The sequence below is a fragment of the Schistocerca cancellata genome, chromosome 7 (assembly GCF_023864275.1).
Source record: "Schistocerca cancellata isolate TAMUIC-IGC-003103 chromosome 7, iqSchCanc2.1, whole genome shotgun sequence".
Lineage (NCBI taxonomy): Eukaryota > Metazoa > Arthropoda > Insecta > Orthoptera > Acrididae > Schistocerca > Schistocerca cancellata.
The window spans coordinates 433798338-433825144 of NC_064632.1; the positions used below are offsets into that span (position 1 = coordinate 433798338).

At 43.0% G+C, this 26807-nt stretch overlaps 1 protein-coding gene across 1 annotated transcript in view; it reads right to left on the minus strand.

Moving 5' to 3' along the window:
* Positions 1-26807, minus strand: part of LOC126092812 (piggyBac transposable element-derived protein 4-like) — a 58487-nt gene that overhangs the window by 16613 nt on the left and 15067 nt on the right. Inside the window, exon 2 of the mRNA XM_049908541.1 lies at positions 11217-11987. Coding sequence (XP_049764498.1) covers positions 11217-11987 — 771 coding nt within the window. The remainder of the gene's footprint in view (positions 1-11216; positions 11988-26807) is intronic.

Sequence of the window (26807 nt, forward strand, 5' to 3'; positions counted from 1 at the left end):
TGGTGTCACCAGGTCTCATCCACATATAAGCCTTCATTTATTATTCTTAAACCAAATGTTAGCTATGATTAAATTATGCTCTGTGCAAAATTCTACCAGACTGCTTCCTCTTTTGTTCCTTTCCCCCAGTCCATATCCATCTTTCACCTACTATTGTTCCTTCTCTTCCTTTTCCAGCTGTCGAATTCCAGTCCCCCATCACAATTAAATTTTCGTCTCCTATAACTTTCTGAATAATTTCTTTTATCTCATAATATGTTTCATCTATCTACTCATCATCTGCAGAGCTAGTTGGCATGTAAACTTGTACTGCTGTGGTAGGTATGGACTTCATGTCTATCTTGGCTTTGATAAAGCATTCACTATGCTGTTTGAAGGAGAGAAGGAAACGTAGTAGGTGAATATGGATTGGGGGTAAGAAATGAAAGAGGAAGCCGCCTGGTAGAATTTTGCACAGAGCACAACTTAATCATAGCTAACACTTGGTTCAAGAATCATGAAAGAAGGTTGTATACATGGAAGAAGCCTGGAGATACTGACAGGTTTCAGATAGATTATATAATGGTAAGACAGAGATTTAGGAACCAGGTTTTAAATTGTGAGACATTTCCAGGGACAGATGTGGATTCTGACCACAATCTATTGGTTATGACCAGTAGATTAAAACTGAAGAAACTGCAAAAAGGTGGGAATTTAAGGAGATGGGACCTGGATAAACTGACTAACCCAGAGGTTGTACGGAGTTTCAGGGAGAGCATAAGTGAACAATTGACAAGAATGGGGGAAAGAAATACAGCAGAAGAAGAATGGGTAGCTTTGAGCGATGAAGTAGTGAAGGCAGCAGAGGATCAAGTAGGTAAAAAGACGAGGGCTAGTAGAAATCCTTGGGTGACAGAAGAAATACTGAATTTAATTGATGAAAGGAGAAAATATAAAAATGCAGTAAATGAAGCCAGCAAAAAGGAATACAAACGTCTCAAAAATGAGATCGACAGGAAGTGAAAAATGGCTAAGCAGGCACGGCTAGAGGACAAATGTAAGGATGTAGAGGCTTATCTCACTAGGGGTAAGATAGATACAGCCTACAGAAAAATTAGAGAGACCTTCAGAGAAAAGAGAACCACTTGTATTAATATCAAAAGCTCAGATGGAAACCCAGTTCTAAGCAAAGAAGGGAAAGCAGAAAGGTGGAAGGAGTATAAAGAGGGTCTATACAAGGGCGATGTACTTGAGGACAATATTATGGGACATATAATACTGCGTGAAGAGTTTGACAGAGCACTGAAAGACCTGAGTCGAAACAAGGCCCCGGGAGTAGACAACATTCCATTAAAACTACTGACAGCCTTGGGAGAGCCAGTCCTGACGAAACTCTACCATCTGGTGAGCAAGATGTATGAAACAGGCGAAATACCCTCAGACTTCAAGAAGAATATAATAATTCCAATCCCAAAGAAAGCAGGTGTTGACAAATGTGAAAATTACCGAACTATCAGTTTAATAAGTAACGGCTGCAAAATACTAACGCGGATTCTTTACAGACGAATGGAAAAACTAGTAGAAGCCGACCTTGGGGAAGATCAGTTTGGATTCCTTAGAAATGTTGGGACACGTGAGGCAATACTGACCCTTTGACTTATCTTAGAAGCTAGATTAAGGAAAGGCAAACCTACGTTTCTAGCATTTGTAGACTTAGAGAAAGCTTTTGACAATGTGGACTGGAATACGCTCTTTCAAATTCTGAAGGTGGCAGGGGTAAAATACAGGGAGCGAAAGGCTATTTACAATTTGTACAGAAACCAGATGGCAGTTATAAGAGTGGAGGGGCATGAAAGGGAAGCAGTGGTTGCGAAGGGAGTGAGACAGGGTTGTAGTCTCTCCCTGATGTTATTCAATCTGTATATTGAGCAAGCAGTGAAGGAAACAAAAGAAAAATTCGGAGTAGGTATTAAAATCCATGGAGAAGAAATAAAAACTTTGAGGTTTGCCGATGACATTGTAATTCTGTCAGAGACAGCAAAGGACTTGGAAGAGCAGTTGAATGGAATGGATAGTGTCTTGAAAGGAGGGTATAATATGAACATCAACAAAAGCAAAACGAGGATAATGGAATGTAGTCAAATTAAGTCGGGTGATGCTGAGGAAATTAGATTAGGAAATGAGACACTTAAAGTAGTAAAGGAATTTTGCTATTTGTGGAGCAAAATAACTGATGATGGTCGAAGTAGAGAGGATATAAAATGTAGACTGGCAATGGCAAGGAAAGCATTTCTGAAGAAGAGAAATTTGTCTACATCGAGTATAGATGAAGTGTCAGGAAGCCATTTCTGAAAGTATTTGTATGGAGTGTAGCCACGTATGGAAGTGAAACATGGACGGTAAATAGTTTGGACAAGAAGAGAATAGAAGCTTTTGAAATGTGGTGCTGCAGAAGAATGCTGAAGATTAGATGGGTAGATCACATAACTAATGAGGAAGTATTGAATAGGATTGGGGAGAAGAGAAGTTTGTGGCACAACTTGACTAGAAGAAGGGATTGGTTGGTAGGACATGTGTTGAGGCATCGAGGGATCACCAGTTTAGTATTGGAGGGCAGTGTGGAGGGTAAAAACCGTAGAGGGAGACCAAGAGATGAATACACTAAGCAGATTCAGAAGGATGTAGGTTGCAGTAGGTACTGGGAGATGAAGAAGCTTGCACAGGATAGAGTAGCATTGAGAGCTGCATCAAACCAGTCTCAGGACTTAAGACCACAACAACAACATGCTGTTTGTACGTAGTAGCTTACCCGCATTCCTATTTTCTTATTCATTATTAAACCCACTCCTGCATTACCCCTTCTTGCCTTGTATTTATAACTCTGTATTCACTTGACCAGGAGTCCTGTTCTTTCTGAAACCAAACTTCACTAATTCCCACTAGATGTAACTTCAGCCAATCCATTTCCCTACTTAAATTCATATAATGACAGTTATGGTCATCATTTGCCAGTTATGGTCATCATTTCCTGTAGATTGTGTGGATTCCTTATTACAAACATATGGTGCATCCTTCAGCTGCTCACACATATGTGTGGAACTGGAGACTGTATTTTCTTCCCAGCATAAAGAGACATTTCAAGTTGTCAGCTTGGGAGACATTATCAAAAGAATGACTGAGAGTGAAACAAACCAAATTCATCAAGAAGTTTTCAAAATATTTTGTCTAATTGCTACAATTCCAGCAATAAGTACTTCAGTTGAAAGGAATTTCTCTTGTCTTTAATGTGTAAAACCATATTTGAGAAATATTGTGGCCCAGGATCACTTATCAGTTTTTGCTTGTACCTCAAGTGAAAAACCAGTACTGTGAATATTTGAAATCCGAGACACATGGTATTATGATGCTGTCAAAAGATTTGGGGTGAAGAACTTTGCTTTACATGTACCAATGCTGAAACGCCCAATGCACCAGTTCGTCTGTAAATAAAATAAAAGTGATTGTCATTATTATTATTAACAGTAGTAGTAGTGGTAGTCATTGAATATTACTGTTAATAAAAATAATAAGAATAATAGTACTAGTGGTAGTAGCCCACCCAGCCAGTCGCTTGGTCTGACGTGTTGCTTCACAAGTGGGAAGGCGTGCCAGGCCCCAGCACAAATCCACCCAGTGGATTACTGTGCCGGCTAGCCTGTGGATGGTTTTTAAAGTGGTTTACTATCTGCCTCAGCGAATGTGGTCTGGTTCCCCGTATTCCACCTCAGTTACACTATGTTGGCAATTGCTGTGCAAACACTGTCTCCACATATGTGTACACCATAATTATTCTACCCCAAACATTTTGTTTTACACTCGTATGGTATGAGACATTCCTGGGGGGATCCACTGGAGACTGAACCACACAATAACCCTGGGTTCGGTGTGGGGCAGTGGTGGGGTGGGTGGACTGCTGTAGCCATAGTGGTGGTAGTCATCGTCCTTGTCATTTTAGTAATAGTAGTGGTGGTGGTGGTCATAGTTAGGAATGCTAGGAATGGGTACATTAGAAAGAAAGGAAAAGGGATCTTCTAATATGTTTCCCGGGCTCCCCAGAATTCGGGTCCTTGATCCACCACTGGTATAAGAGCAAAATACAACAAGAAGAGGGCTAACTAGGAGGATCAGAGATGGGTGTATCAGTGTGCGGAAATCCATCGCTGGCTGACAAAGTAGACGTTAAAGAACAAGAACTGACAGCGGCTACACACTGAGAAATGGAGGCATCAGTACCTATCGTAAGTTGGAGTATCACACAATACAGTTTACGTGGAAAAATGATCACCAATAGCCTTGTCCACGCAAGGGAAAAAAAGGGGGGGGGGCGGAATGGGGCGGTAACAGAAAGCTGGGAACAATACAAATACTAATTCCTAGCATTGAAGAAGAAAATGAGACAGAACAATGCATATTACGAAAATGTTATGCTAATGTAGAAACAATAAACTTCTGTAACCCTTCGCAGAAGAAGAAATTAAGAAAGTAATTTGAAGTGTGAATAAGGAAACAATAGCAAGGATCAGATGGGATCCCTGCTGAAGTAGTATAAGCCTTATGTGACCAGTTAGATACCTGCTAGCTTGAACTCAACGAGTGGATCTTGCAGAGAATGTCCCTGTGCCACTTAAGCGGTGATCATTTGTCTTCTGAACATTCTCAGCAAGATATTTTAAAACTGTCATGCAAAAGATCTAGTCTGCTACGTGAGACGAACCACAACCAGCACGGGTTTAGAAGCAGTTTAATTGAAGATGCAATGGGTAAACCAATCTGTCTGGCGAGAGACACTCACTCTACGTAGCTCTAGTGATGATGATCGGATTTCCTGGTGGCCATCTTTCTTTTGTCCCTTTTGTATTAACATCGCTGACTGCAGATCAACTTTGACGTTTGTTCAGAAACTAACTCTGTTCAGGACTCCTCTCTACTGCATAACGCTAAATTTGAATCCAACAAAGGAATTTCAGTGTTGATCGAAGACAGCAACAAACATTCTTGGCAACACCACAACAATCGGTTATCGACACGATTATCACGCCTCGAACGTGGACATTAACAGTACATCGTAGATACTCAGTATCTATTGTCGAAAGTATCGTGTTATGAAGAAGGCAGCAAGTAAACAGAAAAAGAACCATTCATCGAACTTCTCGCCATATATACACTATGGGATCAAACGTATTCAAACACCTGACTGAAAATGACTTACAAGTTCGTCGCGCCCATCACCGATAATGATGGAATTCAATATGGTATTGGCCCACCCTTAGCTTTGATGACAGCTTCCACTCTCGCAGGCATAGGTTCAATCAGGTGCTGGAAGGTTTCTCGGGGAATGGTTGCCCATTCTTCAGGGAGTGCTGCCCTGAGAAGTACGTTGGGTGTAAAGTTTAGGGCTGCTGCATTTTATGCAAAGAAGAGAAGTCCAGGGCTAGGAACGATGCAGCAGCCCGATGAGAGTGTTGAGAAGTGTCAAGCACTCATCCGAAGTCCTCACCATTTTGCTACCAGATCTGCCTTGGCGGTAGCAATGACAAATCGTTTCCTGCGGTGCATCATCCGTGATAAACAGAATAAAGTTGCCCAACGAGCATTTCCCTTATGTTTCCTGACTTCCTCCTGATTTCCTCTTGTGGGAACAAGAGTAGAGTGTAGGCCAGACGTCCTCATACCATGGCTGAACTCAAGGAAAGGATATGTATAGCTGTGAAGGAGATGCCATTGAATACGCTCAGACAGCTGATAGAAGATTTCGTTCGCCGCCTGGAGGAATGCAAGCAAATTAATGGCCACCATCTGTATAATGTTACATTAAAAACAAGTAAAGGGCGTATATGATACGTAACGGTATACATCTTTCTTTGTTTCCAACTTATGTTTCAATAAAGTACCTCATCTTTTCAATGAACCATCCTCCCCATATATACACTATGGGATCAAACGTATCCGAACACTTGACTGAAAATGACTTAAAAGTTCGTCGCGCCCTCCACCGATAATGAGGGAATTCAGTACGGTGTTGGCCCAACCTTAGCTTTGATAACAGCTTCCACTCTCGCAGGAATGCGTTCAATCATGTACTGGAAGGTTTCTTGAGGAATGGCTGCCCATTCTTCACGGAGTACTGCACTCAAAAGAGGTATTGATGTCGGTCGGTGAGGCCTGGCATGAAGCTGGCATTCCAAAACATCCCAAAAATGTTCTATAGAATTCAGGTCAGGATTGTGTGCAGGCCAGTCCATTACAGGGATGTTATTGTCGTGTAACCACTCCATCACAGGCCGTGCACTATGATCAGGTGCTCGATCGTGTTGAAAGATGCAATCACCATCCTCAAATTACTCTTCAACAGTAGGAAGCAAGAAGGTGCCTAAAGCATCAATCTAGGCCTGTGCTGTGATAGTGCCATACAAAACAACAAGGGGTGTGAGCCCCCTCCATGAAAAACACGACCAAACCATAACACCATCGCCTCTGAATTTTACTGTTGGCACTACACACGCTGGCAGATGACATTCACTGGGCATTCACCATACCTACACCCTGCCATCGGATCGCCACATTGAGTACCGTGATTCGTCACTCCACACAACGTTTTTCCACTGTTGGATCGTCCAATGTCCATGCTTCTTACACCAAGCGAGGCGTTGTTTGGCATTTACCAGCGTTATATGTGGCTTATGAGCAGCTGCTCGACGATCAAATCCAAGTTTTCTCACCTCCCGTCTAACTGTCATGGTATTTGCAGTTTTGAATTCCTGTGTGATGGTCTGGATAGAGGTCTGCCCGTTACACATTACAACTTTCTTCAACTGTCGGCGATCTCTGTCAGTCAAGAGACGAGGTCGGCCTTTACGCTTGTGTGCTGTACGTGTCCCTTCACATTTCCACTTCACTATCACATCGGAAGCAGTGGACCTAGGGATATTTAGGACTGTGGAAATGATGCATACTGACGTATGACACAAGTGACACCCAATCACCTGACCACGTTCGAAGTCCGCGAGTTCCGCTGAGCGCCCCCCCATTCAGCACTTTCACTATGTCTAATGACTACTGAGGTCGCTGATATGGAGTACCTGGCAGTAGATGGCAGCACAATGCACCTAATATGAAAAAACGTATGTTTTTAGAGGTTCCCAGATACTTTTGACCACATAGTGTAATAGATAAAGTTACTACGATCAACAACCGGAAGTTGTAACTGTTTTTTAAATACGTAATTAATAAATTCCCCACTTATTGCATTGTAACTCCTGTTAGCTTCATTTTCTGTTGGTTTTCGACTTTCTTCGTAGAAAGATTTTCATCCGGACGTTACGTGCGATGCATGTACATATTTCTATACGCTCTGATTAAGCTTAGGATCTGAGATTGCTTGTACATTTAACGAAAACCATCGGTGACGATTCCTAAATATTTCCGCAGTTTTGTCACTAGGAGATATGATGTGGATATGGGTACAATCCACAGTGCCTAAAATGCCGTGGAAACCCGGTATTTGATAAAATCACACTGCGTTTTCGTGTTGTTATTTTCTTCAGTACCGGTAGGTATTTTGATGAATTCTTTCTTCAATCAGGCAATGCAGGTCGATACCCTGTGGACAACTCTGCAAGCTGTTGTTTTATCTGTTTGAACTAATCGACAACCATCATTTGAAAGCTTCCAGTTGCACAAAATTTTAATGCTAAAATTAACATGCACATTGCAGTCGGTCTTTTCGCCGACAGCACATCTAGTGGGAATTTTGGCGTGCATTGCAGCTGTTTTACTAATGGCATCTCAGAGTCGCACGATCTAATTCATTTACACTGCGGTTAAAATCACCTAATTTCGAAAATGAGTTCCCCTTTTTCGTCCTCAGCATACACATCGGATTACTCTGATATCTGAGAAGTAAATATACTGTAATCCACATGCTGCCCACTATAGAGGCCCAGGACATTCGGAAAATGGAAAGAGTTACGTGATTTCAGAATGTAGCTTTGTTATAATTATCTTTATGGCTAATACAGCAGAGAAAGTAATATCAAATAGAAAAACATTCGTAGAATTGACCTGGATTTGAACCTGAGGTCTTTCATAAGTGGAAGCTCCTGAAACAGTCGTACATGTATGACTGATTACGTATACTTGCTTATTTCTCCTTTATTCATCAGTTTTCATGCAGTTGCCATAGTAAGTCACGTGTCCCATAGTTCTAAAATTTTCTAAAATTAATACTCTGTGGTTTCACGTATGGTTAGTCGGTAATAAGTAATAACACACACTAAATATCGAACACGCATTTATTAATCACTAAGATACAACGAACAACTCGTTGTATAGTTAACTACTACTAGAGGCGAGAGAGCACATTTATAAGAGATGTTCAATCATTATTGGCTGTTTTCAATATCAATATATGTAATTGTTCACAACAAATATTTCGAATTTGCCTTTCTTACTCTGCTGCTAAGTGTCCAAAAAAGCCTCGAAATTAATAAATTGTGAGACATCTCTATGAACTGTTATGAGATAAATTATTAGCTTCACTTATTACATACATAGCTAACACTATAGATCTAAAAAAAATTTCGAGCTTTAGAAGTGTGGGAGTGGTGTAGTTATCCATTTACGTGTTAATAAAAACTTCTTTATTATTTCAGTTTGCATTTGCGTAAAACAATAGCGTTGTTTTGTAAACTATTACATCTGAACCTGACTTTGATCCGCGAATTTCGCCATTCGAAGTTGATCCTACTTCACCTCGATATAATCTGGGCTTAACATTTATACAACGCAGATTTCCGAGTTAAGTTTATCTGAAATCATTTTCTGTGTTAATCAAAGGTCAAATGCTTTATACAATCAGTCCCAGTGAGCTCAACGATAATCTCACTGATCGGTCCTTTAAGTGCCAGTGTACAAGATGTGCTGTACAACTACCTGAGACGCTATTGCTGCGGGAGACATGCAGCTTTAATACACGCAGGATAGAAAATGGTGAACATAACGAAAGACTGGTGTGTGGCCCGGAGTTTTGGTAGGTACTACAGAAATTACTTCACATCAGTAACGTAACCGGACTGGTAACATTTGAAGATGACTGTTTGTTTTAAGCGGTGTTACGAGAAGAATTATAGAACACAAATGTTGTGATGGGCTCCATGAACTTGAAGCATAGTGTCAAAGAATGAATGCGCCGCTAGTACCTTGCAAAATTAACTACGTTATGTTGAAAGAGGACATAGCAAGAATTTCTGAAATAAAATTAAATGATGTAACGATTAGAAGAAGTATAGTAACGAGACATCCTGGGGTATCCTTGGATCAGAATCGTAATTTCACATGCCAGACGGAAGTGGTAGGCAGAAAAGCTACAAACCTGGTGCACAAAATTATAACCGTGGCAAACAGACAGTTTCAGCTTCCCCTGGAAACAAATCAAAGTTAATAAATCCACCAAGAAAGCTAGGAGAGTGTTTTTGGTAGGAAGAGCAGGGAAGCAGTTGTTTGCACCCCACTTACAAACTGGATGGACATCATTCAGTTCCAGTACGATGGATATAGAGGATTGTGGCCAAATTTTAAACGGGTTGTTAAGTGAGCCCTGGAGAAGTACGGGGTGATTCAACAACAAAGAACAGATGACAGTTGTTTATTACAGACAAGCTATAAAAGATAGAAACACATTTCGCATGTCACTGGATAGGGCAAGTTTCAAAGTTTTGACATAGATGCGCTGTTGTCAGGAGCAACACGTGACTACACCACAAGAGAAATCATTTTTTGTGTTGGAATTTGCTCGAAATCAATCCATTGTTCGAGTGCAACGTACATTCCGCCGTCGATTCGGCGAGAAGCCACCTCTGCACAAGCACATTTATGACTGGCATTAAATATTCTTAGAAGTTGGTTCATGTGCAAAGGAAATAGCACAGGTCGGCCACATACGTCTGATGAAAATGTCGAATGTATCCGAGATGCGTTCACAAGGAGCCCTCCGAAGTCCACAAGACCAGGAACTTCAACTGCCTTAACACTCTCTGTACCAGGCCTATTTTATGCACCCGTCCCTAGAAACCGGGCAATTTTACCAATATTAAAAAAATTACTGCATCAAATCTACTGTTTGGATTGTGGCAAATTTGGTACCATCTTGAAGCTGCACATTTCTACTTTAATTCTGAGTGAAAGAAACTACTTTACAATGCACAGCTTTAAGGTACAGTTATAGAAATCACTTAGATGTTTTAAGAATTTAGAAAAAGTCATACGAATAAGGGAATACAATTGTGATTTATTTTTAACCAAAATTGTGGCACTACATTACATGTTTCTGATAGTATACAGTATTACATATAAATTTCACACAGAATCATATTGTTTTTTAGTGTGGAAAATTTTAAAGCAAGGTTCCAGGCAGAGTGCAACGCCACACTGTTCACATTCGTATCGTGTCTCTTTGCGAGAAGCCTTGCCACTCTGTTTCTTGCTCCTGGAACTGCACACGTGACACACACGAGCAGCATACTTCTTAGTAGTTGCAGGTATGTGCTGCAAAAAATGTCTCTTTGTTAGCCGACCTACAGTTCCTTCATTTCTTGGAATGAATTCAAGTGTGTCGTCTTCAACAAGCTGAACTGCAAGCACTGTTATAAAGTCTGTTATTGTAATTTTCTTCCTGTGCACTGCATTGTACAGCCAAAATGCATTTGATACTCCCATAAGCAGCAAATGGAAATATAATTTTCGCCACCATTTCACAGTTCTGTGCTGGAACGGATTGTACTGCAGGCGTTGGTCTCCAATATCCACTCCAATTTTATTGAGGTTGTAATCAAGTACCTGAAGTGGTTTCAATACTACAGACCCATTTCTCTTAGTATGCGTACCAAATGTTGCTTGATGCCTTGTAGACAATGTATACACATCTCTCTTATCTTTCCACTTCATTGCCAATACATTATCTTTACGCCGAAAAGACATTTCGCCCTTTTTCAGCTTAGCAGATACTAAATCTTTAGGCAATCCTTTCCTGGATTTGTTCACAGTACCAACAGCTCCAGTGCCTTTCTCTGCCAGTTGCTGAAATAGCTCTGGACTGGAATAAAATCGATCTAAATACACAGTGTGGCCTTTGTTCAGCAAGCTGCTGTCAGACAACAATCGCAAAATAACCGCAGACGAAGAATTGTCAACAATATGCTTACCAGCATAAACTTCAAAATTTACAACATAGCCACTACTGGCTTCAGCAACAGCATATACTTTCAGTCCATACTTATGAGGCTTATTTTGCATGTAAACACGGAAACTCACACGACCTCGAAATGGGCAAATTCCTTCATCAATTGTCACTTTTTCTGAGGGACGATATGCCTGGATACATCGCTCCTTCAAATTATTATAATATGGCAAAACTTTGTAAAGTGGATGAAATCCATCTTCGCCTGGTTTTTTCTGATTTGAATTGTCAACAAGATGCAAGCATGACAGTATCTGAGTGAAACGCAAACGGCTCATGACATGGGGACAAAAGTTACAACTAAGAACAGGATTAGTGCTCCAATGGTCCGCAATTTTGGGCTTTTTCGAAACACACATGTGGAAAATAATACCCAAGAAACGCCTCATCTCACTTATAGTCACTGGCTTCCACGAACTCAAAACTGAATGGGGCTTCAGATTATTTCCTCTTCTTTTCTTCTGTATTGTCTGTGATGCATACAAATTTGTCTGTCTCTTGAGTTCATTTACGTCACTGTCAGTAAGGAACACTTTACTGCAATCCAGTACAGAACTCGACTCATCAATATCCACTAGTATCTGCCTGGGTGTCGTGTTGACAGGCAGAGGTCGGTAGGTGTCAACTGCAGTCCACTCACTGTCTTTCGGATACGGCACAGCTGCTGGATTTGAAGCAACACCTTCAACATCATTCTCGTCTTCATCTGAAGACAAACTGTCATCAATCTCGTCTTCTAAAAAGAATATCACATTATGTGTAACTACATACATCGTTTACACATGTTCAACAGATATGTGCGTACTGCACAATTACGTGGAAAATTCGGAAATACGTACCTTCAAACACACCATTGCATTCAGAATCGTCTGAATCACTCTCTACATTATCCAGAGTGTCGCTATGATTGATCAAATCCGCAATTTCTGCGTCTGATAAACCGCGCCGAAACATGATGACAAACAACTGAATGATATACAGACTGAGAACGCAAAGATAAGTTTTAACATGAATTACAGCGCTGCCGTGACATCTATGGACGCATTTTGTTAATAAACATCTGAAAAACGTATAGCGCTGGCCAAACCCGTAGAAATAACGTTGCAGTGTTTTGAATGAAATTAAATGTAGCGGCCCGTAAATTTTACGGGCTTGGTGATTTTCGCGCGATCCCAGGCCCGTAAATTTTACGGGCTTGGCGCTTAGAGTGTTAAACAACGGTGTGACGTATTCTAAAATGACGTCTGCATACGAACCCTTACAACTTTCAGTTACTTCAGGAATTGCGTCCCAGCGCCCATGACAGAAGGTACGAATTTTACTTTAGTTCTCCAGGACACGGCAGAGGACACTTTCTCCGAACGACTCATCTTTCCGGACGAACCGGTTTTTCATCTATCGGGTGAAGTAAATCGTCATAATGTAATAATTTTGGAGTCACAAAATCCTAGCGTCGGAGTCGAACATCGAAAAAACTCACCGAAACTAAATGTGTCCTGTACCGTTTCTGTTCACAAAGTTTATGGAGCTTTCTTTTTTGTGGAGGAAACTGTGACAGGAATGTCATAAGTGGACATGCTGCAAACTTGGACGTTTCCTCAACTTCAGGAAGATTCCAATGTTTTCATTTTTATGCATGACGGCGCCCCGCCTCACTTTCACCTTGAGGTGAAATGAAAGAGGTGGACAACAAGATCTTGTTCATTGCTTTTGGCATCCCGAGTCACCAGTCCTCACACCTTGAGATTTTTTCTGTGGGAATACAAAAAAAGAAAAAACAGTCTTTGCTCCATCTATGGCAGCAACTGTCCAAGATCTGAGAAATGGAATCGTTGAAGCTGACGATTCAATAAACAGGGACCTGCAGATTCGTGTGTGGAATGGAATGGAATATTGTTTCGATGCTTCTCGAGCAACGCATGGTGCTCATGTTGAGTGTATGGTGTAGTGTCAGTACGAAAACAAAACTTTGAAACTTACTCTATCCAGTGACATGCCCAAAGTGTTTCTATCTTTCACAGTTTGTCTGTAATAAACAACTGAAATCTGTTTTTCTTTCTTTTTCTTTTTGAATCACGCTGTATGTGCCGAGTAATCGGATTTAGGACAGCAAACACAGACCGTGGTTTGATAACAAAATTCGGAAATTGCTGAGGAAGCTGAGACTGTTACACTCTCATTTCAAAAAACAAGGCGCAGATGACGACAGGCAAAGGTTATTAGAAATTCGTGCGTCTGTAAAAAGATCGACGAGCGAAGTTTACAAATGGTACCGTCATATCTTAGTAAAAGATGTTGCCGAGAATCCGAGAAAAATGTGATCCTCGGTAAAGTCGCTAAGCGGGTCGAAGTCTTTTGTCCAGTCACTCGTTGGTTAGTCTGGTGTGGTAAAAGAAGACAACAATAGGAAAACATAAGTTTTAAAGCTCACGTTTAAGAAATCATTCACGCAGGAGGATCGTACAAACATACCGTCGTTTGAATGTCATGCAGACTCCCGTATGGAGAACATCGTAATAGGCATCACTGGCGTAGAAAAGCAATTGAAACAGTTGAAAACAAATAAGTCGCCATTTCCGGAAGAAATCTCAATTCGGTTTTACAGAGAGTAGTTTGCGGGGTTGGCCCCTTACTTAGTTTGCACATATCGCGAAACTGTCATCGCGCCCAGAGTCCCTAGTGACGGGATAAAAGCGCAGATATCTCCCTTATATGTTGTTGTTGTTGTGGTCTTCAGTCCTGAGACTGGTTTGATGCAGCTCTCCATGCTACTCTATCCTGTGCAAGCTTCTTCATCTCCCAGTACCTACTGCAACCTACATCCTTCTGAATCTGCTTAGTGTATTGATCTCTTGGTCTCCCTCTACGATTTTTACCCTCCACGCTGCCCTCCAATGCTAAATTTGTGATCCCTCGATGCCTCAGAACATGTCCTACCAACCGATCCCTTCTTCTAGTCAAGTTGTGCCACAAACTTTTCTTCTCCCCAATCCTATTCAATACCTCCTCATTAGTTACGTGATCTACCCACCTTATCTTCAGCATTCTTCTGTAGCACCACATTTCGAAAGCTTCTATTCTCTTCTTGTCCAAACTAGTTATCGTCCATGTCTCACTTCCATACATGGCTACACTCCATACAAATACTTTCAGAAACGACTTCCTGACACCTAAATCTATATTCGATGTTAACAAATTTCTCTTCTTGAGAAACGCTTTCCTTGCCATTGCCAGTCTACATTTTATATCCTCTCTACTTCGACCATCATCGGTTATTTTACTCCCTAAATAGCAAAACTCCTTTACTACTTTAAGTGTCTCATTTCCTAATCTAATTCCCTCAGCATCACCCGACTTAATTTGACTACATTCCATTATCCTCGTTTTGCTTTTGTTGATGTTCATCTTATATCCTCCTTTCAAGATACTGTCCATTCCGTTCAACTGCTCTTCCAAGTCCTTTGCTGTCTCTGACAGAATTACAATGTCATCGGCGAACCTCAAAGTTTTTACTTCTTCTCCATGAATTTTAATACCTACTCCGAATTTTTCTTTTGTTTCCTTTACTGCCTGCTCAATATACAGATTGAATAACATCGGGGAGAGGCTACAACCCTGTCTCACTCCTTTCCCAACCACTGCTTCCCTTTCATGCCCCTCGACTCTTATAACTGCCATCTGGTTTCTGTACAAATTGTAAATAGCCTTTCGCTCCCTGTATTTTACCCCTGCCACCTTCAGAATTTGAAAGAGAGTATTCCAGTCAACATTGTCAAAAGCTTTCTCTAAGTCTACAAATGCTAGAAACGTAGGTTTGCCTTTTCTTAATCTTTCTTCCAAGATAAGTCGCAAGGTCAGTATTGCCTCACGTGTTCCAACATTTCTACGGAATCCAAACTGATCTTCCCCGAGGTCGGCTTCTACCAGTTTTTCCATTCGTCTGTAAAGAATTCGCGTTAGTATTTTGCAGCTGTGACTTATTAAACTGATAGTTCGGTAACTTTCACATCTGTCAACACCTGCTTTCTTTGGGATTGGAATTATTATATTCTTCTTAAAGTCTGAGGGTATTTCGCCTGTCTCATACATCTTGCTCACCAGATGGTAGAGTTTTGTCATGACTGGCTCTCCTGAGGCCATCAGTAGTTCTAACGGGATGTTGTCTACTCCCGGGGCCTTGTTTTGACTCAGGTCTTTCAGTGCTCTGTCAAACTCTTCACGCAGTATCTTATCTCCCATTTCATCTTCATCTACATCCTCTTCCATTTCCATAATATTGTCCTCAAGTACATCGCCCTTGTATAAACCCTCTATATACTCCTTCCACGTTTCTGCTTTCCCTTCTTTGCTTAGAACTGGGTTGCCATCTGAGCTCTTGATATTCATACAAATGGTTCTCTTCTCTCCATAGGTCTCTTTAATTTTCCTGTAGGCAGTATCTATCTTACCCCTAGTGAGACAACCCCTACATCCTTACATTTGTCCTCTAGCCATCCCTGCTTAGCCATTTTGCACTTCCTGTCGATATCATTTTTGAGACGTTTATATTCCTTTTTGCCTGCTTCATTTACTGCATTTTTATATTTTCTCCTTTCATCAATTAAATTCAATATTTCTTCTGTTACCCAAGGATTTCTATTAGCCCACGTCTTTTTACCTACTTGATCGTCTGCTGCCTTCACCACTACATCCCTCAGAGCTACCCATTCTTCTTCTACTGTATTTCTTTCCCCCATTCCTGTCAATTGTTCCCTAATGCTCTCCCTGAAACTCTCTACAACCTCTGGTTCTTTCAGTTTATCCAGGTCCCATCTCCTTAAATTCCCACCTTTTTGCAGTTTCTTCAGTTTCAATCTGCAGTTCATAACCAATAGATTGTGGTCAGAATCTACATCTGCCCCAGGAAATGTCTTACAATTTAATACCTGGTTCCTAAATCTCTGTCTTACCATTATATAATCTATCTGAAACCTGTCAGTATCTCCAGGCTTCTTCCATGTATACAGCCTCCTTTCATGATTCTTGAACCAAGTGTTAGCTATGATTAAGTTATGCTCTGTGCAAAATTCTACAAGGCGGCTTCCTCTTTCATTCCTTCCCCCCAATCCATATTCACCTACTATGTTTCCTTCTCTCCCTTTTCCTACTGACGAATTCCAGTCACCCGTCACTATTAAATTTTCGTCTCCCTTCACTACCTGAATAATTTCTTTTATCTCGTCATACATTTCATCTATTTCTTCATCATCTGCAGAGCTAGTTGGCATATAAACTTGTACTACTGTAGTAGGCATGGGCTTTGTGTCTATCTTGGCCACAATAATGCGTTCACTATGCTGTTTGTAGTAGCTAACCCGCACTCCTATTTTTTTATTCATTATTAAACCTACTCCTGCATTACCCCTATTTGATTTTGTATTTATAACCCTGTAATCACCTGACCAAAAGTCTTGTTCCTCCTGCCAACGAACTTCACTAATTCCCACTATATCTAACTTTAACCTATCCATCTCCCTTTTTAAATTTTCTAACCTACCTGCCCGATTAAGGGATCTGACATTCCACGCTCCGATCCGTAGAACGCCAGTTTTCTTTCTCCTGATAACGACGTCCTCTTGAGTAGTCCCCGCCCGGAGATCCGAATGGGGGACTATTTTACCTCCGGAATATTTTACCCAAGAGGACGCCATCATCATTTAATCATACAGTAGAGCTGCATGTCCTCGGGAAAAATTACGGCTGTAGTTTCCCCTTGCTTTCAGCCGTTCGCAGTACCAGCACAGCAAGGCCGTTTTGGTTAATGTTACAAGGCCAGATCAGTCAATCATCCAGACTGTTGCCCCTGCAACTACTGAAAAGGCTGCTGCCCCTCTTCAGGAACCACATGTTTGTCTGGCCTCTCAACAGATACCCCTCCGTTGTGGTTGCACCTACGGTACGGCCATCTGTATCGCTGAGGCACGCAAGCCTCCCCACCAACGGCAAGGTCCATGGTTCATGGGGGGCTCCCTTATATAAGAAGGGTAAAATAACGGACACGCAAAATTACAATTAGCCTTAACATCGGTCTGCTGCAGAATTCTTGAACGTTTTCTTAGTTCGAACGTAGTAAACTTCCTTGAGACGGAAGAGCATCTGTCCACGAACCAGCACGGATTTAGGAAGAATCGCTCGTGCGAAACTCAACTTGGCCTCTTCACTGTGAACTATGGTTGAAGAGCAGCAGGCGGATTCCATACTCCTAGATTTCTGGAAAGCGTTTGACACGGTGCCCGACTGTTAACGAAGGTACGAGTGTAAGGAATAGATTGCCAGATCTGTGAGTGGCTCGAAGACTTCTTCAGTAATGCCGATTCCTTGCTACAGGAGAAGGTTATGTTAGGTTAGGTTAGGTTAGGTTAGGTCAGGTCAGGTCAGGTCAGGTCACCAATCTTCTAATCTATTTTTGTATTCAGGGTGCCTCACGTTGTAAAGCGCCTCATCAGCTTCATACATCCCTATTAATTTTGTAGTTGTCGGCACACACCAATTGTATTTACCGGCAATGTTTATAAAAACACTACAGACGACAGAACGCTGCAGCGATGCTAGCGCTCCATGTGGTAACATGTCACATTGCAGTGAACAGAAGACAAGCGGCTTCTTTGATCAAATCTACAGCGAGGCCCTAGATTTGATCAAATATTGGACGACATTTGACAAAGTTCCTATTACACCATCAAATATCTTTGACAAAGATTTTTGACAAAAATATGTGACAAAGAAATTTGATAGTGTAATACCGGCCTTACGGGAACGTGTCGTCGTTGAGTGGCTGTAGGAGGATACAAGATGACTTCAGCAAAATTTCTAGTTGGTGGCAGCTGGCTTTGCACGTAGAAAAATGTAAGTTAATGCAGATTGGTAGGAAAAACAAACCCGATATGTTCGAATACAGCGTTAGTAGTGTACTGCTTGACACAGTAACATCGATTAAATATCTAGGCGTAAGGGTGCAGAACGATAAGAAGTGGATGGAGCGCATAAGAACGGTACTAGGGAAGACGCATGGTCGATTTCGGTTTATTGGGAGAATTTTGGGGGAGTGCAGTTCATCTGTAAAGGAGACGACGCATAGCACAGTAGTGATACCCATTCTTAAGTAATGCTCTAGAGTCTGGGATCCCCACCAGGTCAGGTCGTATTAAAGGAAGACTTCAAGGCAATTCAGAGGCACACTGCTACATTTGCTACTGGTAGGTTAGAACGACACGTGAGTATTATGGAGATGTTTCTCCCACAAGTGGGAATTCATACAGGGAAGATGACGTTCTTTTTGCAAAACACTACTTAGAAAATTTACAGAACAGGCATCCGAAGCTTACAGAACTCTTTAACTGCCGCCAAACACATGTCGCATAAGGACCATGAAGATGAGATAAGAGAGATTACTAAATACTATCTGTCGTATTAAAATTGTTATTCCTTAGGTACTATGACGTAAAATGGGTACTAAAAGTGTAAAACCCTGGTCAGATGTAAGATAGGGCCTGGTGGCCCTAATAAAATCAGTGCTAATAAAATGTCTAAATAAATAAATAATACGAGATATTAGGGCTCGTACGGGGGCATTTAGACAATCATTAGTGATGGTGCAAGATACCCTTCGCCACGCGAGGCTTGCGAAATACGTACGAGGGTGAGTCAAATGAAAACCTTAAATATTTTTTTAAACATTATTTTTATTGTACAGAAGTGGTACAAAGCTGTATCACTTTTCAACATAATCTCCCCCACGCTCAATGCAAGTCCTCCAGTGCTTACAAAGTGCATAAATTCCTATAGAAAAAAATTCTTTTGGTAGTCCGCGCAACCACTCATGCACCGCGTGGCGTACCTCTTCATCAGAACGGAACTTCTTTCCTCTCATTGCGTCTTTGAGTGGTCCAAACATATGGAAATCACTTGGGGCAAGGTCTGGTGAGTATCGTGGATGGGGAAGACACACAAAATGCAGATCTGTGATTGTTGCAACTGTTGTACGGGCAGTGTGGGGCCTTGCATTGTCATGTTGCAACAGGACACCTGCAGACAGCAATCCACGTCGCTTTGATTTGATTGCAAGCCGCAGATGATTTTTTACGAGATCTATGTATGACGCACTGGTGACAGTGGTCCCTCTAGGTATGTACTGCTCCAAAATGACGCCTTTTTCGTCCCAAAAGAGAGTCAGCATAAAGTTCCCTGCTGATGGTTCTGTTCGAAACTTCTTTGGTTTTGGTGATGAGGGATGGCGCCATTCCTTGCTCGCTCTCTTCGTTTCCGGTTGGTGGAAGTGAACCCAGGTTTCGTCCCCAGTAACAATTCTTGCAAGGAAGCCATCACCTTCTCGTTCAAAGCGCCGAAGAAAAGCTGCCATGGCACCCATCTTGCAGACACTTTGTGAAACTGGAGTACATCATGCACAATGTGGTGTACTGACCCATGACTAATCTGTAAACATGCTGCAATGTCATTCAGTGTCACTCGGCGGTTTTCCTTCACTATGGCTTCAACTGCTGCAGTGTTCTGTGGAGTCACAACTCGTTGTGCCTGACCTGGACGAGGAGCATCTTCCACTGAAGTCACACCATTTGCGAACTCCCTACTCCATTCGTAGACTTGCTGCTGTGACAAACATGCATCACCGTACTGAACCATCAGTCGTCGATGAATTTCAATAGGTTTCACACGTTCACTATGCAAAAACCGAATAACAGAACGCTGTTCTTCCCTGGTGCAATTCGTAAGTTGGGCGGCCATCTTTATAATGATACTGCGACGGTATGCGTGCATCTGCACTAAGCTGCCACGTACAGGCCATTCTGCCCGCTGTTTGTAGCATGCTTACTAACTTACAGAATAACGGCGCGAAATTTCGATTTGTTATTACAAATTTAAGGTTTTCATTTGACTCACCCTCGTATGTAGATGTGAATGTAGTTATACACCACCAGTCTACTTAGATACACTATCTCCGTCTCCCCAACCCTGCATACTTGTTAGCCGGCAATTTACTCCTTCCTTCTTGACCTGAATTAGAGTTCACAATTATCAAATGATACACTCCTGGAAATTGAAATAAGAACACCGTGAATTCATTGTCCCAGGAAGGGGAAACTTTATTGACACATTCCTGGGGTCAGATACATCACATGATCACACTGACAGAACCACAGGCACATAGACACAGGCAACAGAGCATGCACAATGTCGGCACTAGTACAGCGTATATCCACCTTTCGCAGCAATGCAGGCTGCTATTCTCCCATGGAGACGATCGTAGAGATGCTGGATGTAGTCCTGTGGAACGGCTTGCCATGCCATTTCCACCTGGCGCCTCAGTTGGACCAGCGTTCGTGCTGGACGTGCAGACCACGTGAGACGACGCTTCATCCAGTCCCAAACATGCTCAATGGGGGACAGATCCGGAGATCTTGCTGGCCAGGGTAGTTGACTCACACCTTCTAGAGCACGTTGGGTGGCACGGGATACATGCGGACGTGCATTGTCCTGTTGGAACAGCAAGTTCCCTTGCCGGTCTAGGAATGGTAGAACGATGGGTTCGATGACGGGTTGGATGTACCGTGCACTATTCAGTGTCCCCTCGACGATCACCAGTGGCATACGGCCAGTGTAGGAGATCGCTCCCCACACCATGATGCCGGGTGTTGGCCCTGTGTGCCTCGGTCGTATGCAGTCCTGATTGTGGCGCTCACCTGCACGGCGCCAAACACGCATACGACCATCATTGGCACCAAGGCAGAAGCGACTCTCATCGCTGAAGACGACACGTCTCCATTCGTCCCTCCATTCACGCCTGTCGCGACACCACTGGAGGCGGGCTGCACGATGTTGGGGCGTGAGCGGAAGACGGCCTAACGGTGTGCGGGACCGTAGCCCAGCTTCATGGAGACGGTTGCGAATGGTCCTCGCCGATACCCCAGGAGCAACAGTGTCCCTAATTTGCTGGGAAGTGGCGGTGCGGTCCCCTGCGGCACTGCGTAGGATCCTACGGTCTTGACGTGCATCCGTGCGTCGCTGCGGTCCGGTCCCAGGTCGACGGGCACGTGCACCTTCCGCCGACCACTGGCGACAACATCGATGTACTGTGGAGACCTCACGCCCCACGTGTTGAGCAATTCGGCGGTACGTCCACCCGGCCTCCCGCATGCCCACTATACGCCCTCGCTCAAAGTCCGTCAACTGCACATACGGTTCACGTCCACGCTGTCGCGGCATGCTACCAGTGTTAAAGACTGCGATGGAGCTCCGTATGCCACGGCAAACTGGCTGACACTGACGGCGGCGGTGCACAAATGCTGCGCAGCTAGCGCCGTTCGACGGCCAACACCGCGGTTCCTGGTGTGTCCGCTGTGCCGTGCGTGTGATCATTGCTTGTACAGCCCTCTCGCAGTGTCCGGAGCAAGTATGGTGGGTCTGACACACCGGTGTCAATGTGTTCTTTTTTCCATTTCCAGGAGTGTATTTTACTGTCCTGTGGGTGGAGAGCACACAAGTTGATGAAAGGTGCAAGAGAAACCTTGGTCATCATAGCATAAACTGCATCAGCGACTCATGGACAATGATTGCGACGTCGAACGAGATTAAAGTAACACCTGCGCGTTATTACCTTCTTGGCGACTGAAAAGCTTCCCTACAGGACAACATCAAGATACTGTGACCCTCAGCGCTCTCTTTTTGTCCTTGAGATCTAGACAGCCGTAGATAATGATATCCAGCTTGATGCTCTGTTCGTTTACTTGCGGAAGGCATTCGGTACAGTTCCACACTGTCGCTTTGTGAACGAAATACGATCTTTCGGAGTCTCGAATCAGCTTTGTGGAAAATTTGTAACTTCCTTGCAGATAGGACCCAACATATCGTTCTTAACGGGAAGAAAGCGATGGAAAACTGTAGCGGAAAGCAGGAAGGCCTGCAGAACATCCTCTCTTTATGTAGATATTGGCAATTGACCCTCGATATAAATGAATTTAACCTGTTATGCACATATAATCGGAAAGAACTATTGCTGTCCAATTAAACTTTCGGTTGTAAGTCACTGGAAACGCTAACAAAGGTAAGCTACTTAGCAGTATCCGACAAGAGCAGTCTACAGTGAAGCGATTTAACAAAATCTGTTGTACTTCAACTGATGCAAGGCTGATAATGATTATAAAATTCCAACGGACACGTCAGTCATCCACCAAATCTAGTTCCAGAGATTCCTGACTGCTGATCGTCATTCTGAAACCCTAGCCTGGTTGCTAGTTATTATTATCATCATCATCATTATTATTATCGTATCCAGGACAGTTAGGGAGGTTGGGGCACATTTACGCGGATTCGTTTTCGGAATTTTAAAGTTTTTTTGGTTTGGTTTATCGAGTTGTTTAGTCTTATGAAATGGTTATTAAAGTCTAACTTGATATATATAGGTGACTCACCTAAAACTTACACCGCAAATACTGCGGAAATGGAAAGTGCTGTGGATGTGCGGTTCTCACAGAGTGGATTGGTACTCATGGGCACGTATTGTTAACCAATCAACAGAGCGTGATAATACTTAGAAAGTGTATTTTTTGTGCATGAAAACACTTTTTAAAATTGAGCAATACCTATTCATATTAACGAACTAAAAGTACGGTAAAATAATGTCAGTAACATTTATCGCAGGATTACAGTGCGAGCCGTTTACGAGATATCGCATTTTGAAAAGTTTCCACACTGACACTTGTTTGCGGATTCAACCTGCATAGTTGTTAGGTACGATGTTGTCATGTTTGCTTACAGTGTGCTTGTGTGTTACTTGAGTGTACTGTGATTTGCTAATCAGTGAGTATGTGACAGTCTAAGCAGTAACCGGCCGGAGTGGCCGTGCGGTTCTAGGCGCTACACTCTGGACCCGAGCGACCGCTACGGTCGCAGGTTCGCATCCTGCCTCGGGCATGGATGTGTGTGATGTCCTTAGGTTAGTTAGGTTTAATTAGTTCCAAGTTCTAGGCGACTGATGACCTCAGAAGTTAAGTCGTATAGTGCTCAGAGCCATGTGAACCATTTGAGCCATCTAAGCAGTATGTTGCGAGTGGACGATGAGATTTACCAAACGCAGAAAAAGGCGACATGCTCATGGCATATGGAATGTGTAGGAAGAATGCAGTTTGTTCTTGTACAGTGCATGCAGCAAGATATCCCAATAAATGTAACCATCTCGGCAATTATTTAAAAACCTCTTCAACCAGTTACGTGAAAGGGCTAGTGTAACACCTAGATAATGTAACAGAAGGAAACAGCTGATGACAGAAGAGGGGGAAATTAATGTTCTTGCTGCTGTCGCAGTTGATCCGCATGCTAGCTCCTGCGCAATTGCACGAGGAACTGGCGTGAGTCAGACAAGTGTGTCACACATTGTCCATCGACATAGGTTCCATCCCTGTCACATCTCTCTCCATTAAGAACTGTATGGAAACGATTACTACAATCGTGTTAACTTCTGTACGTGGGCATTCAGACAGTATGTATCATATTCACTTAAAGCTTGTACACTGAAGGGCCAAAGAAACTGATATAGGAACGCTTATACAAATACAGCGATATGTAAACAGGCAGAATACGGCGCTGCGGTCGGCAACACCCATATAAGACAAATGTCTGACGCAGTTGTTAGATCGGTTACTGCTGCTACAGTGGCAGGTTATCAAGTTTCAAGTGAGTTTGAAAGTGGTGTCATAGTCGGCGCACGACCGATGGGACACAGAGTATCCGAGGTAGCGATGGATGGGGATTTTCCCGCATGACCATTTCACGAGTGTACCGCGAATTTCAAGAGTCTGGTGAAACATCAAATCTACGACATCGCTGCGGCTGGAAAAAGTTCCTGCAATAACGAGACCAACGACGACTGAAGAGAATCGATCAACGTGGCAGAAATGCAACTCTTCCGCAAATTGCTGCAGATTTCAATGTTGGGCCGTCAACAAGTGTCAGCATGTGAACCATTCAACGAAACATCATCAATATGGGGTTTCGGAGCCGAAGGCCCTCTCGTGTAGCTTGACGGCACGACACAAAGCTTTAAGCCTCAACTGGGCCTGTCAACACTGTTGATAACTGGAAACATGTTGCCTGGTCAGACGAGTCTCGTTTCAAATTGTTTCGAGCGGATGGAAGTGTATGGGTATGGAGACAACCTCATGAATCCATGGACCCTGCATGTCAGCAGGGGACTGTTCATGTTAGTGGAGGCTCTGTAATGGTGTGGAGCGTGTACATTTGGAGTGATATGGGCCCCCAGATACGTCTAGACAAGACTGTGACAGGTAACACATACGTAAGTATCCTGTATGATTACCGGCATCCATTCATGTCCATTGCGCATTCGGACGGACTTGGAAAATTCCAGCAGGCCAATGCGACACCCCACACGTCCAGAATTGCTACAGAGTAGTTTCAGGAACCATCTCCTGAGTTTAAACAGTTCCGCTGGCCACCAAGTTCCCCAGACATGAACATTATCGAGTATATGACTTGCAACGTGCTGTTCAGAAGAGATCTCTACCTCCTCCCCCCCCCCCCCCCCCCCCGTACTCTTATGGATTTACAGACAGCCCTGCAGGGTTTGTGGTGTCAATTCCCTCCAGCACTACTACGGACATTAGTCGAGTCCATACCACGTCGTGTTGTGGCACTTCTGTGTGCTCGTGGGGCCCTACATGATATTATGCAAGCGTACCAGTTTCTTTGTCTCTGCAGCGTATTTTTTTCTTTTTTTGTGTTGAAGCCACATTTACCAATTATGGCCAGGTAAGCCTCTGAACAAACCCTACTGGTCTGTTAGTTGTCATCCTTGGTTTTGTCAGGTGGGAAGTCAGCGTTCGTGGGGTGTAACTGTGTGGTGTGGGATAGTGAACCATCAGCTCATAGGCGCAGGTTTCACAGATGGAACAATGAACACACACAAGTATCACAGCCTTCTAACAGACCATCTTCCATGGATGCTAGAAGAAGTTCCCCTGCAGACTGGAAGTAGCCTGTAGTAGCAACATGATGCCTGTCCAGCTCATGGATCAAGAAGTACTGCAGCATTTCTTCACGAATTGTTTCCAGATCATTAGCATGGACGTAAAGGACCTGTACCTTGGGTGGCCCATTCTCCAAATTTGATGCCTGTAGTATTTTTTCTGTGGGAAAAGCAGAAACACGCTGTCTACAAGGACATACCAACTACACCTGATGATATACGACAAGGTATTACTGCAACCTGTTCGGACATCTCCACTAGAATGCCAGCACGTGTGCAGCAGTCATTCCATACCAGACTGGAAGCATGTTTTTGCCACTGCCGTGGTCATTTTGAGTGCAACCTGCGATGATCAGTTGTCTCGTTACTGGTCAGAATCCAAGTAGCTAGTGTATAAACTTGTGTTGTTCTTTAGTATGTGCTATCACTGTCATTGTACAAGTGTCAGTGCGGGAAATTTTCAAAATACGATATCTCGTATACGACTCGCAATAGAATCATGCAACAGATATGACTGACGTGGCATTACGGTACTTTTAGTTGGTTAATGTCAACAGGCATTGTTCCATTTAAAAGAGTGTGTGTTTGTACAAAAAACACACTTTTTAAGTATTAATACAATCTGTTGATTGGCTAGCAATATGAGTCCTGACTACAAATCCATTCTGTGAAAACCTCACATCAATAGCACTTTCAATTTCCGAAAGTTTTAGGTGATTCACCCTGCATACTTGTAACTGGCTACTAGGGGCTTCGATCGTACGATGAGCTATTACACCTCTTCACGGAGTCAGGTTGTTCATCTACATCTACATAGATATTCCGGTGCGTGGCGGAGGGCACCCTGTACCACTATTATAGTGGGTTTAAAACAAATGCGGCTTTTGACTTTGTCTCAGCGGAGGGGAAGTGATGCCGTCGCCCAGGAAACACCAATGGGGAGCAGGCTTTCCCTACCAGCCCTTCGGTTGGTAAAGCACACCTGTTGCCACACCGTGGGTAAACATTACCATGTGGTGTCGTGCAACAGATGCATCTATGTTCGTCATCTCTCGTTGCAGGGTGCTATTTTATGTGTCATGCCGTCATCAGGTATTGTGAACAAGTGTTTTGTGTTGGATTTGTATTAATAGAAACAGCGCACCAAGTCTGAAAACACGAGATTCACAAAGTGGACGTTCAGGAACACATTGAATGGCTTTGAAAATAATGTTCTGTTGCAAAATACTCCTCCGAATTCGACAATAATAATGGTCATTGCCCCCCATGAACCATGGACCTTGCCGTTGGTGGGGAGGCTTGCGTGCCTCAGCGATACAGATAGCCGTACCGTAGGTACAACCACAACGGAGGGGTATCTGTGAGAGGCCAGACAAACGTGTGGTTCCTGAAGAGGGGCAGCAGCCTTTTCAGTAGTTGCAAGGGCAACAGTCTGGATGATTGACTGATCTGGCCTTGTAACAATAACCAAATCGGCCTTGCTGTGCTGGTACTGCGAACGGCTGAAAGCAAGGGGAA